Source organism: Oncorhynchus tshawytscha, linkage group LG11 (assembly GCF_018296145.1).
Source record: "Oncorhynchus tshawytscha isolate Ot180627B linkage group LG11, Otsh_v2.0, whole genome shotgun sequence".
Classification (NCBI taxonomy): Eukaryota; Metazoa; Chordata; class Actinopteri; order Salmoniformes; family Salmonidae; genus Oncorhynchus; species Oncorhynchus tshawytscha.
In genome coordinates this window covers 20,662,224-20,681,966 of record NC_056439.1, presented here as the reverse complement: position 1 = coordinate 20,681,966, position 19,743 = coordinate 20,662,224, and the positions used below count along the sequence as shown (strand labels likewise).

General features: G+C 42.3%; 1 protein-coding gene across 1 annotated transcript; it reads left to right on the top strand.

The window, feature by feature from the left end:
- The first annotated feature begins 6,000 nt into the window (after positions 1-6,000).
- si:dkey-288a3.2 (protein phosphatase 1 regulatory subunit 37) lies at positions 6,001-15,206 on the top strand. The gene is made up of 5 exons (XM_042330609.1): positions 6,001-6,028; positions 9,625-9,725; positions 9,904-10,023; positions 11,520-11,667; positions 15,022-15,206. The coding sequence occupies exons 1-5, from the start codon at positions 6,001-6,003 to the stop codon at positions 15,204-15,206; spliced, it is 582 nt and encodes a 193-aa protein (XP_042186543.1).
- Positions 15,207-19,743: the final 4,537 nt, after the last annotated feature.

Here is a 19,743-nt window from a genome sequence, read left to right as displayed (position 1 = left end):
TCAAGCCTATTGGTCAGAACACTTTCTGACATTTGCATATTTACAGGGGTGCTGGGAAATGACGTTCTAAATCGAATGTGACGTTGATGCAGGTGCTCATGCTGAGGAGGAGATGAAGGAGGATAAAGGAGAAGAGGAGGAGCAGCAGCAGCAGCGTATACCTCTATCTACATGCAAAAGTATAAACATTTGATAGGTTTAGCAAAGTTAGTAGAGATTGCAGTCAGTGGGAATATCAAAATGAGAAGTCGATCATTCTAAATTTGTATGATATATGTTATATATTGTGTAGTTACCAATTATATTGTAACCTATTTTATACATTATTATTGTACTTGTTGCTGGCCATTTGATAGTTTTAGAAAATATTGGGTTTCACTTGCATCACATGGCATGGCTCATGAATAACATATGGGCACATGAGTAGCCCTATCTTGTTTCTAGCCTGAGCATCTCCCTGGAAGTGTTGCACTGGAAACCTAAACTTTGGGAGAGTTTGAATCCTGTTGCCACTAGACGAGGAGTTTATTCAATGCCATCGCTTTTATAACAAAACGTATAGTTTGATGACCTGTGAGCTACGACTGTATAAAACAAGAATGGCCCTTGAGATGTCCAACAATAAACGGATAAAACTCGGAGCGCTCTGGTGACTCGAATCCAATTGCGCCCCTATCCAAAAAATATCCTCCCCAACCGGGAGATTCATACTGGACGTTTGGAAGCGGAACGAACGATGACTAGACGCAGTGACAGCGATAATGACGGAGAGACTTCATCCCGGTCTCCGTCCTGGCGCCCAAAGAAATGTAAAGGTGAAAAGCATGTGTCTTTCCCTCCGGATGAGGAGATAGTGTCAGGCTTCGCTGAGCGCAAGGACACGATCAATGGTGAGCTGATGTCCTCTACCTCTTCTCTCCCTTGATGGCTCTGAGGGAATAAGGGAGGGATAACTTTTAGTGATTGATATAGGCCCACTTAGAATCTACACGTAGGTATGGTATAGGCCAGTCGGCATAGGCTAATGTTGTTCTGTGTAGTGTGGAGGGCTGATTGATGTAAGGTAGACCTAGCACTAATCAGTTTCATACTCCACTCATTGGACATTTTGACATTTTACATGGTCTCAAGATCAAGTCTCCTGATTTGTATTCTGGTCCTCCCCTCTTTCCCTCCCTGATTCCCCACCCTCCTATATTTATTAGTGATTTGCATAAACATGGTAACCAACACAGAATCACAGCAGTATCTCCTAGTGACCTAAATGTTTTGAAGTAAATTAATTAATTACTGTAGATATGTTTTAATTAATGGCAAGAATTTAAGCATCCTGAGGCGCACACACACACACACACACACACACACACACACACACACACACACACACACACACACACACACACACTTTTCTAATCAGATTCAAGATAAGTGTTTTCATTGGTTTAGAGGGAGCTATCATTCTCTGGATATACTTACATGATGTTTACAGAACCATTGGAATGACTATGGAGGCCATTATCATGTTACGGTTTTAGTGATGAGTGGTGTGAAATACATTGTTTGTGAGCGTTATAACTTTAGTGTGACACAAATGATGTATCAAGTTTGAGACCGTCAGTGAGTCAAGTGTTTCCATCTGCAAGTCCTATAGGCCTAGCTACACCTGTTAGGCTCACTCCATAAGGCACCTGGGATGAATTTGATCGCTTGATTGGTTGATTTATAAGGCAGATACTCATCCTCTCTGCCCTTCCCACTTCCAAATGACTGACATCTTCTCCCTTCCCCACAGTCAGTCAATCAGAAGTGTACAGGTTCCATCCAAAATGGCACCCTATTACCTATAAGTGCATTACTTTTTTTACCAGAGCCATATAGGCCCTGGTCAAAAGTAGCACACTAAATAGGGAATAGGGTGCCATTTAGGATGTGGGACTGTGTACCATCCGTATGGCCTAAGCACTTTGGAGTGGGAGCTCCCAGTTCATTGGGACAGAGAGACATTAAGGTGGGTAATGAGTGTATTCTTCTATTTTAGTTGACAGCCTCACCTTGGCAGAGGTAATTGAGGCCTACAAGAGGAGCTGCGACAGGCACCAGGTGGAACCTAAACCCAAGATTCTGGAACAACTTGAGGTACATTCCACAGAGATCCTATTAAAAGATTAGTTTAATGTAATTCTATGGTACATCCGTAGAAAATATGCTTCTAGAACCAAGACTGCTTCAAAGTCATATTTCATATATATTGTCCCTAAAATCTTTTATTTCAACCCATTTTGGCCAGTAATTGAAACCTGATATGGAGTCTTTTTAACCTTCCCAAAATAATCCCCATAGAACCTTCTTTTTAAAAAAATGTTTTACAGTATACAGTACATGTTGCACTGTGGTACATTAGTAGTGAAAAAGAAAGACAATTCTGATCAGTTCATATCAGTATAAAACTCAGTGATATGAATAATCTCTGACTATACTGATTTGTGGTGACAGGATACATTTTTTGTAAAGTAAGACAAGATTTTACCACAGATAGGCAGAGATACTGTGGTCCCTTGCCTTTGTAGCAGACACTCACAGTAGTAGACACACAGTGTGACTGCACATATTAAAATTCCAAGGGTAATTTGGATCAGTTCGTTCAATCAGACTCAATCAGGCTTATTGCACAAAAAATTAGAACTGCATCTCTTGTGCAAAGAAGAGGCTAAGAGCAGGTTAACTACTACATTGGATTTAAGTTAGTGGCTTTGTAAATAATAGCACAGCTGTAAACAAAAACAAATAAACATGGGCTAGTGCGGGTGTACACGCACGCGCACACACACACACACACACACACACACACACACACACACACACACACACACACACACACACACACACACACACACACACACACACAAACTCCGACATGTATAATTTATTTTATGTACTTACTTATTATACTTGGACCAGCAATGTTAAGAACATCAGTTTCCCTCCTGCATAAATGTAAGATTAGATCAAAGAGAATTCTTTGTTGGAAATTAGAGACTTAGCAGTGCTTATATTAAGCACACACACTCACACATTCCCACACTGTATTATGTTGGACGCACTAATGAACCCAATTGCGTTCGAAATGAATGTAGGTGGTCCTCCTAAAAGAGTAAAATATGTATGGTTAAGGAGTAGCTAAGAGGAGAAATATTTAGCCGAGAGAGAGAGAGGGCTGAGAGTGAATTCATAATAAGAGTATGCAAAATGAGAGTGTGAGCTTAAAGAGCATATTTATTAAATTAGGTATTTTCAGCAGGGTAATCCCCCTGAGGTTGGCCGTTGAAGACTATTTAAAGCTTTTATTGTACCCGTGGGCTTTCGCTGTTTCTTTGAAATGTTTTAAGTGGATAAAACAGTATTGCTTTTGGTTACATCTTCATAAACAATAATGGGTTTCAGCTCAGGGCCCAGGGCTGCCTTAGTTAAACACAGACTCTCTTACTCTTTCATTTCATTTTTCCCTCTGAAGTCTGGAATTTCATGAAGCTTTATTTTCTGGGTTAGATCCTGTGATTATTTACATAATTCTGATAAGTCCTATCAACATAGTTAAGCCCTATTTAGGCATGGGGGAGAAAGGTTAACTTTTCAAAATGCTGCAATCATTCAGATTCAAAATGAGACACTTGACTTGGACATGAAGGACTGTTGTAATTTTTTGTTTGAATGGCCCAATGGCAGCCATGTTTGCATCAATAAAGTACCTTTCTCTAATAGATTTCCATTCAAATTTAGCAAAAAAACGATTTCTCAAGCAAGAATTTTGATAGGACTGTCTGGGAGTGGTCTGAGTGGGGAGGGGAAACTTAAAACTATAAGTTATTGGCTGAGAGGTTTGGAACTCTCTTTGTAATTGGTCGATTAACCAAATTATCGCATGATGATGTCATCATTGATGCTGAAACTCCCGCCCACGCAAATCTGATGATTAGAAGGTCCTGTGTAGATTCTATTTTCAACCAGAAACTAACACTGAAGACATTTCTTCTCACTTTTACAGTGTTTAGTTTCATCAGCTGTTGTACAATATGAATCAAAACACAGGAACAACCGAATGTTGACTGCACTTGGCCTTTAAAGTATGATTTGTTTACTTTTATGTTCATTCATTTCAAAAGCACCTCCAATGTTATTAGTGTCCTGTATTCATTTGGAGCTCTCACCTACAGTACAAGGATGTGATGATATGATTCCAAAATACTATAAGACTCTAATCACAATGACCTAAATAGGATTTAGTATTCTCTCTGGGTTGTTGGCACCAGGTGGAGTAGCCTAAGCTAGGAATTAGTTGCTTGTTGTTGAATCATTTAATGAATAGATATCGGTTATTTCTCTTGCAGATTTTTCAGTTGAGTGGACTGAGGAGAAATCAATTACCCCGTCATAAATTCCCTATTTATTGAAGGATGAATTATCCCTCCCGGTGCAAAGCTGCCAACGTGATATTCTATTGCTGTTAAATTCACAAGGTTTAATTCACAGAAATGCAGAAATGCAATTCCCCCCAAGGAATTTAAAGACAAGAAAAAATATTTGTGCATTAGATGCAAACCCTGCTGGTTTCTCATTCTCTTGACTAGCGTTAATATTGTTCTGCTGTAGCGGCCTACCTACTGTACGGTACGGTGGTGTTACAACATGATCCTTGGCTGCTGCCAGCCAGTGTGCCTCTCACAGCACACAGGGATCTCTCTCTCTCTCTCTCTTTCTCGCCTCGTGTAATTCTAAAGAGAAACACATTAAAACAATTAAATGCATGAAATGATTTTTATTGTGTCTCCCCAGGTGTAGAGAATAGGCAGATGAGAGGTAAATGTCACTAAGTAAGAGTTACACTATTTCCAAGGCTGTTGTTAGTCCTTCAGATGCAAATAAAAGCTGAGCGAGGTGAAAGGGATTTGAATGTTTCCGACTGAATGCAGGCTTATCAACAAACAAAAAAAAACATGGGAACCGGACATATGTCTCCTCGCTCATTACAACACAGACAGCGATAAGAGGTGACACTTACTGGGGCAATGCCCTAACCACAGCTATCTGAACGCAGGAGTGTGAGAGCCTGAAGAGAAGAGTGCTTCCTTTCCTTAGCTTGGCTGGAGACCATTGGGAACCTACACAGGCTCACACTCAAGATTATAATTTGGTAACGCTCAGACAAACCTTCACTTAAAACATCCTTTTTTAGAAGTGAAAGGATCTGTGACTCCTCTCAATATTTATTTTAATTTGAGGGGAGCCCTCTAATATGGTTCATTTTGGTTAAATTAAAATACATTCAACAGTGGACAAAATAGCTTTGAAAGTTTTGGAAAATGGATTATGATTTTATAAGTAACCAAAAATGTTATATAAGTAGTATTACTCATTTTAGAATAACAGCAGTATTAGTATTAGTGATTATTGAATTAATTTGCAGTTGTAATATTGCTGTTGCAGCAGCCTCATCTTGATAAGATCTGACATATCCAGAGATCAGGCATAGGTTTTGTAAATAGCTTACATTTCAAACCAAACGGTTGCCATTTGAGTCAATCCTGTCGTCTGGGTGTACCCATCTCTTCCTCTCCTTCCTGTGCTCTCTGTCTATCTCCCTCTCTCTCGGAGCCCTGTACCTCAGCATCCATCAGAAAAGCACAGCGTCTGTGATATGCAATAACCCTCTATCTGCTCAGCGATACGATACAAACTCACAAACATCTAAACACCATCCAGTCTACATAACTTCCCATGCAGACTTTTTTAAAAACTTGACCCTCTGGACTTTACTGATACACACACCACACACACAAAGACCCCCCCTGGACCTGGCTTATGCTGTACTTTCTATAGTATGGAGATGATATTTCTGATGATATTTTTAGCCCTGCTACACACCACAAAAACACACACACACACACACACACACACACACACACACACACACACACACACACACAGAGAGAGAAGCACTCAAACATGGAGGAGCGGAAGCATGCAGAGGCAGGTGGTGAATATAAACATTATATTTTACATCTAGCATTTAGGGATACAATACACAGATACTTTACATGAAGACTCATTAATAATGTTACCAAATGTACTATCACACATTTCAAAATCATTACAGATGAACAAAGAAAGACAGTGGGAAATATTTTCAAAGTCAATTAGAATTTTGTGTACTGTACGTTACATTTTTTTTTAATGATAAATGAAGTTACTAATTTTGTCTCTTCTCTTTCTAGACACTGCAGGTTTAATTGCTAATTGTTAACTGGGAATGAATACATTTGCATATTAATTAGTTCCCAATTTACATTTTTTATTTGCTGCCTTCAAAGGGTGTGAGATAAAAGGTCGTGTTATTTTAAATAATTTATCCTTTATTGCAGAAAAGATGCTGAATGGAAAATGTGCTGGTGATTTTAACCCCTAAGAGCTTTAACTGTAGAAAAGTGCTCAGAAAAAAAACAACTTTTTTTTCAACTAATTAAATGAGTAAAAAAAAAGAAAGAAGCTGCAGTGAAACATTTGTTAATTCAAAGGCAGAGCGCGGGACTGGGATTCCTGGACCGACGACGGAGTGATGAATGGCAAATGCACCAGAGATGACTTCGCTAGAAGTCAAGTTTATAAACCATATCCCTCTCTGCCTGGGAGAGGGAAAGCTTGTCTTTCTTTTCTTTGTATCCCTTCACTTTGTCCCTCTCCCTCCTGATACATCAATAGGTTTGGCACTCAGTCCCTTCGTTTTTTCTCCTCCACGCTAGGCAGCACATCTCAGCAGCAGAGCAACAGGGAAAAGGAAGGGGGCTCATAAGTTCAGAAATTCATTAAGATGAAAAAAAAGCAACTACTCTGTGTGTGTGTGTGTGTGTGTGTGTGTGTGTGTGTGTGTGCCATTGCACTTGTGTGGTTGTTTGTGTGATCGGTGGGGTGGGCCGGTGGTTGCACAGCCTCAAATGATTTTACAGACATTTGTCACATCTCTGTACTCTAATATATACAGTATATTGACCGACCACACCGTATAACACTTTCATGTTTCCTGCTCATCAATAAAATCCTCTCTTCGGGTTATTCTGCTAAGTACTCAGAAGAGATGCTTTCATAAAGTAGAACAATATCATAACTCATACTGCTATAATGTTATATTAGGGGGGTTTAATAAATTGATATGCATGCTCTGTTTTGTGGTGGTGGTTCCTCTGTAAATAAAATATGGATATTTCTCAGAGGGATACACATTTCAGAGACAGACAGAGAGGGAGTACTGTTTCAGGGCATAGCAGGCCTACATGATGCTGTTCATTCCAGGCTCTAACCTATTAGTGTGTGTGTGTGTGTGTGTGTGTGTGTGTGTGTGTATAGCCTTTTCTGCCGCCAACATTGTCTTTGGCACAATATGTGTTGCACGTTCTTTTTAGGCGATTGTGACACGTCTCTCATGTGTCTTGCGTTATTCCTTGTATTGTTTTGGTGTGTTTCTGCACACTGATAATTTCAAAGGAAATGTGTAATTATAACCAATAATACACCTCTATTTACAAAGTGTAATTTCTTTATGTTATCTTGATTAATGTAGTTTGGTTCTGGCTGAGAACATTTTTAAGGGGTCTATTGTCTCTCTTCCCTGCTCCTAGACAGAAAATATATAGGAAATCATTCCTTCAAGGTATTTTGTACTCTCATGTCCCTTCAACAATGAATCATATTTAAGGATGAAATAAAACAGGCAGTATATGAGAATAAGCCGGTGGCATCTTCACACAGTGGGATTTGGCAAAACGAAGACGGCGTGCATTCGGTTCCTCCACTTGATGTGAGGGAGAAACAGTTGAAATGATCGCATTCCTTCCTTTCCAGAGAGAGAGAGAGAGAGAGAGAGAGAGAGAGAGGGAGGGAGAGGGAGAGATGAGGGAACATGCTATCACATTCTTTTTTCATCTGCATGTAAGGAGGGATTCTCTTTCACTCCTTTGCTGTTGTGTTCTGGTTGTCAGGAGAATAAAAGATGACAATTTCCACGATACACGCAATTATGTCACCTTTGGAGATTGATGTAGTCAAATTAGATGTATGTGGAACAGTGGCTTGGCAAATGAACGCCTCAACAGATGACCAGCTGTTGCTAATTAATATACACTGGTTAATTAGGACATGGTGTTGCCATCAATAGTAAACTGTGTGAAATCCATAATTCATGCTCTCATGTTGCTGTTGTGGTGGTGGCAGTGGAAGCTAGAGCTTCTAACTCTGAACAAACAAGTCAGAGAGCCATGGAGGGATGCAGAGGCCTCGTGTTAGAGGGGTACATTAACTGTATTGTTTATGTTAATGAGAAATGCTACATTTTCTCTCTCTATCAGCAGGTTACCAGTTTAAATGGCAGGGCCCCATGTCTGGATTTGAAAGGTAAGCTAATGTGAAATGTTTGTTCTAACTTTATTTACGACATAGGGTATGATTAATACGATATTTTATACAGTGAGTGGTATGGTGCTTGTTGAGTGTAAAATGAATGACTATTATAACGGTTATAACAGTGTAAGATTTGAATATTACAATGCTAGAAAGTTAGTAGCCCGAAAGACATCACATTCCAGTACATTATACAGATTACTGCTAAATAGCCATCGGTTTACTTTAACATACATTTACAGTACCAGTAGAATTTAATCACTCCTCTGATGCTGTGAAGCTTCAGTTTGGGGTTAACCCCTGCCCCCCTTTGATGAGTGCAACAGGAGAGCTGCCACCCCAGTGGGGATGTGTGATTCCAACATGGGGTCATCTTGTTCCCCCCCTCTCAGTTGTCACGCACTGATGACATCACACTGGGGTGATGACACCCTGCATTAGTTATTATCTTCCCCAACACAGAGGGGATTAGATAGAGGGGATTTCAGTTCCTCCCCTTCCTTGCGGTTCCCCCTGTTCCTACAGTACAGTTAAGTGATTACGGTATTGTTTAAACATTTAAAAACATTTTTTTTTTTACAAATGATTATGCTAATGATGAAAAGGAGGAGGATGTGTGTGAGCTGTGAGACAGCGATGTGCTGTTTGCTCCCTCCCTCCGTGGTCATGGAGATAAGAGTTTATGAGGGGAAGGAAGGAAGGAGCTGGGGCCTCTGAGAGAGGCGGACTGACGCTGCGGCCATCAAAGTCTCTCTCTTTGTTCAAAAGTCATCTGGTGTTGAATAATCAGACACCCTTTGATTCATGACTGGGAGGGAGGGAGGGAGGACAGTGGATGGGATCTTGTTAGAGAGAGAACGTCTTTTGCCTTTTAACTCTGAGTCGCCGCATCACACTGTGCACTAACTACCAGTCACATAATCTGTGGAGATGCTTTTCTTCTCTCGGAGCTTACTGTACAACTTTAATTCAGAAAGTAAACAATTGCACAGATAAAGAGATGATTTACGTTTTCTAAAGGAGGGGTAGGAGGGGAAGGTTGTTTTGTGTGCTCTAGCCTCCCTGAGTTTCCTAAAATTCCAATCACAAAATAACACTGACTCCTGACTGGGGACATGGCAATCTGACTGTTAGCAAACAGTCCCAATTATCTTCTATTTGATTGCTTTCCCTACTCAGGTGAGCGATTAGACCACCTTTCCTGCGAGGCTCTGGAAGTCATACTGAAATCACTGAGCTTTGATTTCATCAATCTGCAAGCGGCAGAGCTGGAGGAAAATGTGAGTTTTATGAGCAAAAACTTTATTTTTTCATTTTTACTTTCCAATTGGGTTTTGTATTCAGCTGTCCCTGTGTATCGGATTTTACTCTCCATCAAAGGAACTGGGAACTCCATTACGATGTTGCTGTTGAATTTAAACCTCGCTCCCTTTTCTTCTTTTTTTTCCCTTCTTCCAGGGAGCATCATCCTTGCTGGATATGATTTTGTATTATGAATCTACCCCTCATCTTGACATCTCTGACAACACCGGCATGGGGGTATCTGGTTGGAAGGCCCTCTCTCATTTGATAAAGCAGGTACATGTAGTTCAGCGTAATGTGTTTCTATGTGTGGATTTAGGCCAGGGGTAAGAGAGTGCACATACTATAGGAGGGAATGTATTCTAGAAGTAAGGCGAGTGAGTATTGAGGGCAACAAAAAAAAAAAGTATATTCAAGTTCGGCAGTTCCCAGAGAAGCTGCCTAACTTTGTTAGCTAACACGCATGCATGCACACGATCGCGCACGCACGCGCCATTACCCCCAGTCAGTACCTCAGACTTCATTACCACGGGCATCTGATTAGCTAGCAGTGCCAGGAGAAATGATCCTGCAGATCCCAAATGCTATTTCTGAAGGCCTGTCTGCCAGCCTGGTCGTGTCCTTGGGGGTGATAAACCTCTCAGGGCCCAGGGCAGGACTCAAAGTATGCCAAGGAAATCTTTACCAAGCATCTTACGTTAGCTGACTGTGTCTGAGAGACAGACAGATAGACAAAACAGATAAGGGATCGTTAAGTGATTTGCCAATGACAAAATAAGCCCAGATGACAACCTCTATCATTCATTCCTAGAATTTCAGAGTGTTGGATGGAATCGGCTGGTTATGGTGTAAATTCATTTCAATGTTTGTTCAATTAGTGATAGTTCTTAGATGAAAGAGAGGTGAGGCTTTGCCTCGTGGTGAAATGGACTTCAAGGGTGAGACCAAAAGCTGGCTCTTAGGCAGTATTACTCAAGATCAATCAAAATCACCTTGGTGTAGAGCGAGAGATGGAGGATGCAGCAGGAGAGAAAAAAATCTGGACACGTTTGATGTGCCGACCAGACGGACGGAGAGATGGCGAGGGGGGGGGGGTTGATGGAGACTAACAATGGCCCCCAGACCTGCCCGCTCTCCCTCCGTCACTCAGGACTGTTTTCTTCCCATCCTTTTTTGATGTTCCTCCTCTCCTCTCCTCCTTCAGACAGGCTAGTGGTTGCTGAGGAGAGGTGATGCATGGAGGCCAGTCCCCACCAGGGACACAGCCTAGCCCTTCAGCCACACTCTCGCTCTGTCACTCTCTCCTTCTTTCTGTCAGTCAGTGTTGTTTTGCCTTACTGGCATTCCCCTCTTCCTCTAGTGTTTGAAGGTGAGGTAGAATAGGGAGTTCAGTCCACACTTAGGGCACGGCCTAGCCTTTCAGCCTCTCCGCCCTCCCTCCCTGCCATCTTTTTCTGACAGGTTCTGGAAGTGTTTGATCAGAAGTAAGGTACAGAGGCAAGTCCATAACCTAGCATCTCAGACCCTCACTCTCTCCTACACGCCTCTCTCGCTCTCTGTCCCTGTCATACCCTGTCCTTCCCTCCATCTCTGTTTTTCCATCCCCTCAAAGTTTTGCTGACTTTCTCTCCCTTTATCTCTGTCCTCCATCTCCTGTCCATCTCTCTCTCTCTCCCCACCCCTCTCTCTCTCTCTCTCTCTCTCTCTCTCTCTCTCCCTCTGTCCCCCGCCCTCCCCTCTCTCTGATGAGATCATTGTGTTTGTCTCTGTAGAGTGTGTGTCTGTTGAGGCTGGATGTGTGTAACGTGGCCCTGCTACAGTATCCAGCCCAGGTCCTATCAAGAGCCCTCCTAAGCAGCAGACTCACCGTGCTGCACCTCCAAAGCACCTGCCTCAGTGGCAGACCCCTCTTCACGCTTGGTATGCCCTGCACGTATGCATAACACATACACACACAGCTTTGTTTTAGAGAATTATCAGGACTTTTTGGGGAGTAGAAATGTGTTCCCATTCAAAACTATATTTTCCATAACTCTAACCTTAACCCCTAACCCTAACTCTTAAACCCAAACCCCAAACCTAACCCTAAAATAGCATTTGAACAAATTCAGGACATGGAAAAAGAGTGTGGACTTTTCCAAAATGTTCTTATTTTCCTACCTTGTCAGGACATTGTGGTAGAAGGTAGCGAAACATGTACACACACACACACACACACACACACACACACACACACACACACACACACACACACACACACACACACAATCTGTTATTCCTGAGTTCTTCCTCATGGCCTGATAGGGCTCAGTAGTATCTCCTGTGAGTGTGGGTGTGTGTGCGTGACTGCATATGTGTGTTTCTGTGTGTATTCCGTGTGTGTATGTGTGTGCACTCGGTGTTGTCCATGCTTGGCCGTGGCCAGCAGGAACAGATGACTGAGGACAAGGAGCGGAGGAGCAGATTTTGGCCCTGTGACCCTCACAGTGGTACTGGCCCGGGATTAGATGTCCTAATCTTCAACCTGTCACTTTACACACCGCCGCACCGATCCACACCGTCACCGTGGCCAGAGACACTATCCTCTCTATCTAGGACTTTCTGTAGTACGAGGACCAGTAACCAGGCCTCAGAACAGTTATTTCACCAGGCATCAGGTCTTTCACCAGAGATGCTAAAGTCATTTTTTCCCTGTATTTGGTCTTCACTGAGGTCCAGAGTGCCGTCAATGCTTTCAAAAAGAGTCATGTTAATAGTTTATATTTATCAATTAACAAAATGCAGAGTGAACAGAAGAAAAATCTACATCAAATCAATATTTGGTGTGACCACCCTTGGCCTTCAAAACAGCATCAATTCTTCTATGTACACTTTTTGAAGGAACTCGGCATGTAGGTTGGCCCAAACATCTTCGAGAACTAACCACAGTTCTTCTGTGGATTTAGGCAGCCTCAGATGCTTCTCTCTCCTGATGTAATCCCAAATAGACTTGATGATGTTGAGATCAGGGCTCTGTGTGGGCCGTACCATCACTTCCATGACTCCTTGTTCTTCTTTACACTGAAGATAGTTCTTAATGACGTTTGCAGTGTGTTTGGGGTCGTTGTCATGCTGCAGAATATATTTGGGGCCAATCAGATGCATTCCTGATAGTATTACATGATGGATAACTATCTGCCTGTACTTCTCAGCATTGAGGAGACCATTAATTCTGACCAAATCCCCAACTCCATTTGCAGAAATGCAGCCCCAAACGTGCAAGGAGTGCTTCACTGTTGCCTACAGACACTCATTCGTGTACCGCTCTCCAGCCCCCCGGTGAACAAACTGCCTTCTGCTACAGCCAAATATTTAAATAGACTCATCCGTTCAGAGGACCTGCAGCCATTTTTCTGCACCCCAGTTCCTGTGTTTTCATGCATAGTTGAGTCGCTTGGCCTTGTTTCCACGTCAGAGGTATGGCTTTTTGGCCGCAAGCCTTCCATGACGACCACTTATGACCAGACTTCTCCGGACAGTAGATGGCTGTGCCAGGGTCCCACTGTTTTCTGCCAATTCTGAGCTGATTGCGAAGGGAAGGAAGCATGATGTGTCTGTCATCTGCTGCAGTACGTTTCCTTGGCCGACCACTGCGTCTACAGTCCTCAACGTTGCCCGTTTCTTTGCTTCTGCAAAAGAGTTTGGAGAGCACATCTGGAAGCCCCTGTCTGCCTGTACATTTCTGCGTGGGAGAGACCTTGCAGATGCAGTACAACTACATTGTGTCTTGTTGCCGTGCTCAGTCTTGCCATGGTGTATGACTTTTGACAGTAAACGGTCTTCAGCAACCTCACCTTGTTAGCTGAGTTTTATTCCTCCTACACAGCTGTTTCTGTTTCAGTTAATGATTGTGTTTCAACCTACATATTGAATTGATGATTATTTGCAGCTGTTTGGTATAATTGTTTAATCATACACCTGACTATAGGCCTACAAAATCCCTGACTTTGCAGCATTTTTTCACACCTGCTTAAAACTTTTGCACAGTACAGTACATTTTTTACTCACACCAGCCACAGGCTGGATTGAATAGGCTCGCAGGCCGGAGCAGTATGTTTGACACCCATGTGCTACACTGTGTCCGTACCGCTGCACCCAGGCACAAGAGGCCAACACTACCCTCCAGCACACAGCATTGGACTTCCAATAGGACTGGACTTTCCCTGACAATAATATTACCTTGGTCAGGAGCAAGATATACAAATACCTTAACTTGTAAAAATCTCAAAAATAAATTATGTTGAGGGGTATTGTAACATTTACTTCAATCATATTTCTGTAATTTACTAAATTTGTATTTTTTTATCATTTTTACCACGGAGCCTTTAGCCAAGTACAGCTTAAGGTTAAGATGAAAGCTTTCACCAATGTCACACCCTACGGCTCCATGGTGATAGCTTTGGTCCTGCTGTCCTTGGACGGTGACCTTCATTGATTGGCTGGTGTTTCATCTCTGGGACGTAACCGTGACGACCGAGGGAGGTGTTCCTCTTCTGTGAGCAGCGGGGGGGGGGGCTGGGCCGGTGTACTCTAGTGATCAGGGAGGAGACAATGACCTGTAAATCTGTAAATGAGCCAGAGGAAGAGACAGGCACATACACGTACACACTCTTCCTTCTCACCACTGAGACAGAGACCCTATCTCTTTAAACCCTCCTGGATCCTTTTGATATTTTTGGGCCGTGCATCCAGCCTCGTCGCCCCTGCCTACCCCCCTGTCCTCCCCCGTTCCTTTCCATCCTTCTCTGCGGGGGGCCCAGCTGTGGATCATTGGCTTCGATCGAAGGGGCCCTGATTGTGGCGCTCGACGGGCCGCACGCCGTGGAGTCGTCCAGATCAATCCAGCGATCCCTCCATTTGGTTCCCACTGTGCATGATGACAATGTTGGCATTCCACATGCAGCCCAAAGGGCCTGATCAAATCTACTGCATCGATCCGCTAAGGCTGGGCTGCGTGACAACCCACCAATGCACACACGCGCACACACTTCACTGTACAATTCACTGAGAGATAGCGTGCAGTAAAATAATGCTTTGAAATATTTTTGGTCGAATAATGGGAGATTTGTGCTTTTGAGAAACGCTGGTTGACTCTTGAGACATACTATAAATACAATGGTTTAGTCTCAAACGCTCTTAAGCTAAAGTAGGTTATTTATTAGACTAGCATGATTCTTTACCATCAAACCAAACTTTACTTAAAAAGTAATATTGCTTTGGTTTCTTTGTCCATAGTGGCTGCTCTGAAGAGCAACAGAGCGCTCCGGGAGCTGTACCTGTCCAACAATAATCTGAACAGCGAACAGGACTCTATGCAGTTAGGAGACCTGCTCAGATACAACAGCTCAATCACTACTCTGGACCTCAGCAACAACACCATAGCAAACTCAGGTGCACTTAAAAGAACATATTCTGTATGAAACAGATACAACAGTACCAGTGGAGGCTGCTGGAGGGAGGACGGCTTATAATAATGGCTGGAACTGAGCGAATGGAATGGCATCAAACACATGGAAACCATGTGTTTGATGTATTTGATACCATTCCACTAATTCCGCTCCAGCCATTACCACGAGCCCATTCTCCCCAATTAAGGTGCAACCAAGCTCCTGTGAACAGTACTATCACTATCCTCGACCTCAGCAACAACACCATAACAGACTCAGGTGACGGTCCTGGTCCTGGTCAAAGAACAGGACCATTTTCACTCTGTTATCACTCACAGAGATTGAGGTAGCAGCAAATAGTTTCATTCCCCTTGTCATTTATGTAAGCCCTGTAATGACTAGCCTAGTGCACTGTAGTCTTAAGTGTTTCATTTCTCTTTTCTGGTCTTGTGCAGGACTGGAGGAGATCTGTGAAGGTCTGAGAGTTCAGACAGATGGACTGAAGGTTCTGATTCTATGGAGCAACCAGATCACTAACAATGGACTGGTCCATCTAGCCAAAGTTCTGGTGAGGAACACATGTTACTTTCTTATGTTGATCCTGTATCATAAATGAGCTGTGTTGATCCTGATTGCATTTTTCACTGTGTTGATCCTGAATTACCATTTAGCTCAACCCCAGCCTTAGCCTTTGACTCAGATTTAGCCTTTCCCTTTGGCAACATAAACTGCACCTTTGTCATTTGAGTGGTGGCAACTTGGAAATCAAAAGGGTATACATTAAAAGCCTTGGCCCACTGCCATATTCAAATAGAACTCACCCAGGCCAAAAATAAAGTGCCCCTCTCTCTCTCTCTCCGTTCTGCCACCACCAACAGTTTGATTAAATAATAGATATGCGTTTAGAAGTGGCTATCATGCTGCCAGCCACTAAGAAGGAGAAGTAGAAGTCTTGGCAAACCATAATGACGATAATTAGGCCAATGGCTGGTCTTGTCAAATATGACACAGGAAAAGCTGTTATTAACCTTTCTCGTTTGTTGTATTTCCCTTTTCCTTTTGTCCTCTGGGCTGTCTCTGTTGAAAGAGAACAGAGTGAGAGCGGGTTATTTGGGTCGGACAAGGAAACACTTTGGTGTCACAGAATGTAATTGGGTTGTAATGTTATCCAGAACACACATTTAGTGTAGTGACAAATCACTATACAGTATAACTCCCTTTTTCTGTGAGTTTTATATTTGTTATTGGTATAGGTACTCCGGTTTTAGTTCCTCTTTTTAGGCATTTTTTGGTCATTTTTTGCTACTTTTTGGACTAGGTCAAGGATACTCAACTACTTTTTCAGAAGGTCCGTTCACACAAATGTCCTATCTGACAAATGTTCTGATGGATTTTGTCATTTATCGGCGTAGTAGCAAACCATCACCTCACGACCCAAACTTTTCACACCTCTCTTTTTGGCGGAATGATTTCTTTTACCGTTTTTAAGTTAATTTCTTTCAATTCTACACATTTTTCCATGTCTTATGTGTGTTCATATGATACCTGAGCGACTCAACAAAATCAATGGGAATCAAAGCTGGACTTGATAACTACAAGATTTAGATGGGTAAGTTAGCTGGTTAGCCTAACTAACATGGGCTAGTTATACATAGATTATAAATAGCTCTCTAAAGTAATGTCTTAATGACAAAATTAAAAATTGCACCTTGTACATTCTACTAGTACAACTCTCAATAACATTAAATTGAAAGCCCGACTGAGTTGTTAAAACAAAGTTGTTTTTAAGTTGGGACCAGCGGTCCATATCAACCCCATTCTGGGTCCAGATTCGAACCGCGGTCCGCCTGTTGCGTGTGGCTGGGCTACATCTTCACAATTTATAGTTCTGGGTGTTCACTCTGTTTAATCCATTTGTTTTGTCATCTGAAACCTCAAAATCTGTCTTAGAATTTTTGTTTTTAACTGAAGCCCTGTATTGTGTTTTCCCCAAAGCTCTCTTCTCCAAACCTACAGTGGTTTACATGCGACAGGCCTCATCCATGCTTGACTCAAACCCTCAAACAACCAGTCAAGTCTTTAATTGGTCGCTATTATCCCCTGCGTTCCCCTTCAAGCATCTCCTCTCTCTGGGAAAGGTTTCAGTCGTCCATCGACGTGTCGTGCCTCTGTGTATCCCTCTCCCCTCTGCACATCTCTGAGCTGGCATTAGCACAGACACAGCAAGGGCCTCTTGAGTGTGCCACACACACACAGTGAGGGGCTCTTGAGTGTGTTTGTAGTCACCACTGTACAAATTAACTGTGAAGACGCACTTCCTCAGGTCTGCTGTTGCCAGCATCTTTCCACCCTCACGTTCATTCATTACCTCCTCAGCCGGGTGACCAAAGGAGTGGAACGGGGGTGGCAATGAGGTATACTGATGTACTGCTCCTCACTCTGACTATAGTATACTATAGTATTCCTGTTATTGCGGATAAGACCGTAGTATACTGTAGTGTTTTTGCTGACATGACTGTAGTATACTGCAGTGTTTCCAGTAAATACTGAACAGACATATCTGAAAAAAACACTACAGTAGTCTCACGATGCCATACCTCCAGAATCACGTCATGGTCACGCCTCTCTTGGAGGTCTGGAGAATTTTTTTTGCAACAACATTTTTAATGGCCCGCTGGCTCCCAACGGCAACATTTTGATTGGATGTGACATTTCAAGAACCCTCTCCCCACACACCCGTATAAGTGGTGCTGTGTGTTATGTGCACCACTGTTTACCGTCCGGGTAGTTGTTGCCTATGCTAGTTTTAAGTGCTAGTTTTTAAGTTATAACTGTCTCCCACAGTTATGCGATTTATATTTAGTGAAATTGAAAGTGGATTACGCTGGTAAAGTCAAACGTCACAACATGGTCAATACCGCTCTGGTGGGAAACCTTTTTTTTACAAAATAGGTTTTTTCCCTCCATTCATCCACATGGCTGCTTGGCGGCACATTGCTACGACCAAAAATATTGTGAATATTGTCCATTATTTAATTTTTTTGAGCCAGTGGGAAAACCTATTCAAGTAAGTAAATACATGTATTTAAATGTTAATGTATTATTAGCTAGCTGGCTGGCTACAGTAGGCCAGTTTTGGGGGAGTTTTGATGTAATGACTCTCGTTGGTTGAAGAAGGAGACCAAGGTGCAGCGTGGTAGGCGTTCATGATTTTTAATAAACTGAACAGCGCAACAAAATAACAAAGTAGAAAAAACGAAAGCACACAGTTCTGTCAGGCAACAAAACAGCTAAACAGAAAATAACTCTCCACAAAACCCAAACGGAAAATCACAACTTATATATGATCCCCAATCAGAGACAACGATAGACAGCTGCCTCTGATTGGGAACCACACTAGGCAAAAACAACAAATAAATAGAAAACATAGATTCTCCCACCCGAGTCACACCCTGACCTAACCAAACATAGAGAATAAATAAGGATCTCTAAGGTCAGGGCGTGACATTTGAAACTGTAATAAAAGTGCATTAACTGCAGTCGACTGCAATTATAGCAGTTGAAATGCAATTATACTGCAAAAGTACTGCAGTAAAAAATATATATAATGGATGCAGTATTTGTAGCGTACTGCAGTTATACTGCACTCTGACTGCAATATTTTTTTCGTAAGGGACAGTACATGGTTACACTAGTATCACTGACCCTGGATAAGCTAGTGATTGGGCTAAGATAGCTAACATTTTAGGTCAATGATATGGTGTTAACATTATGTTGGCTTTATAATTGAGAGAGAAACTGAACTAGCGCGTAAGTTCATTTTTGTCTAGGTAGCTTACAAGGTTAGCTTACTTTTCTCAAAACAAACCTCTTTGTAGCTAGCCAGCTACTTTTTGCCCTACTTTGGAAATGTACAAATGTATAATCTTTGATATGGCTAGCATTGTAGACCATTTCTCCCCTCTTGCTGCAGCTTTAGCTCATCTCGAACTGATGTGAAAACCAGCAACGCGTTTGATCAGTGTGACAGGTTTGTGAGTTGTTACTGATTTATACCGGGTTCCTACCCCTCTTTAGCTGATTTCTGCCATGGAACTTCCCCAGGCTTCCCATTTTAGGGTAGCCTGGTTCATGACGAGGCTATATTTACTGTAGTGGTTTTGCAGACATGATTAGTATACTGCAGTATTTACCATAGTGTGTTCGCGGACATGATTGTAGTAACTACCAGACTACACCTCAACCAGAAGATAAGACAGGTTGGTGACAGGCCACCTATTCAGTTGAGTCAACATTCTGAGCAATTCAACGGACCAGACAACACCTTAGCAAAAATATAACATTTTTATTACAATTGTAACATCTAATCGTTAGACACAGGTTGTAGGTGACAGGTGTCAAACTCATTCCACGGAGGGTCAAGTGTCTGCGGGTTTGTACTTGATTGTTGAATTAGGGTCACTAATTAGCAAGACACTCCCAACACCTGATTGTCTTGGGCTTAATTGAAAGGAAACCAAAAACCTGCAGACACCAAGCCCTCCATTGAATGAGTTTAATGGGCCTAGAA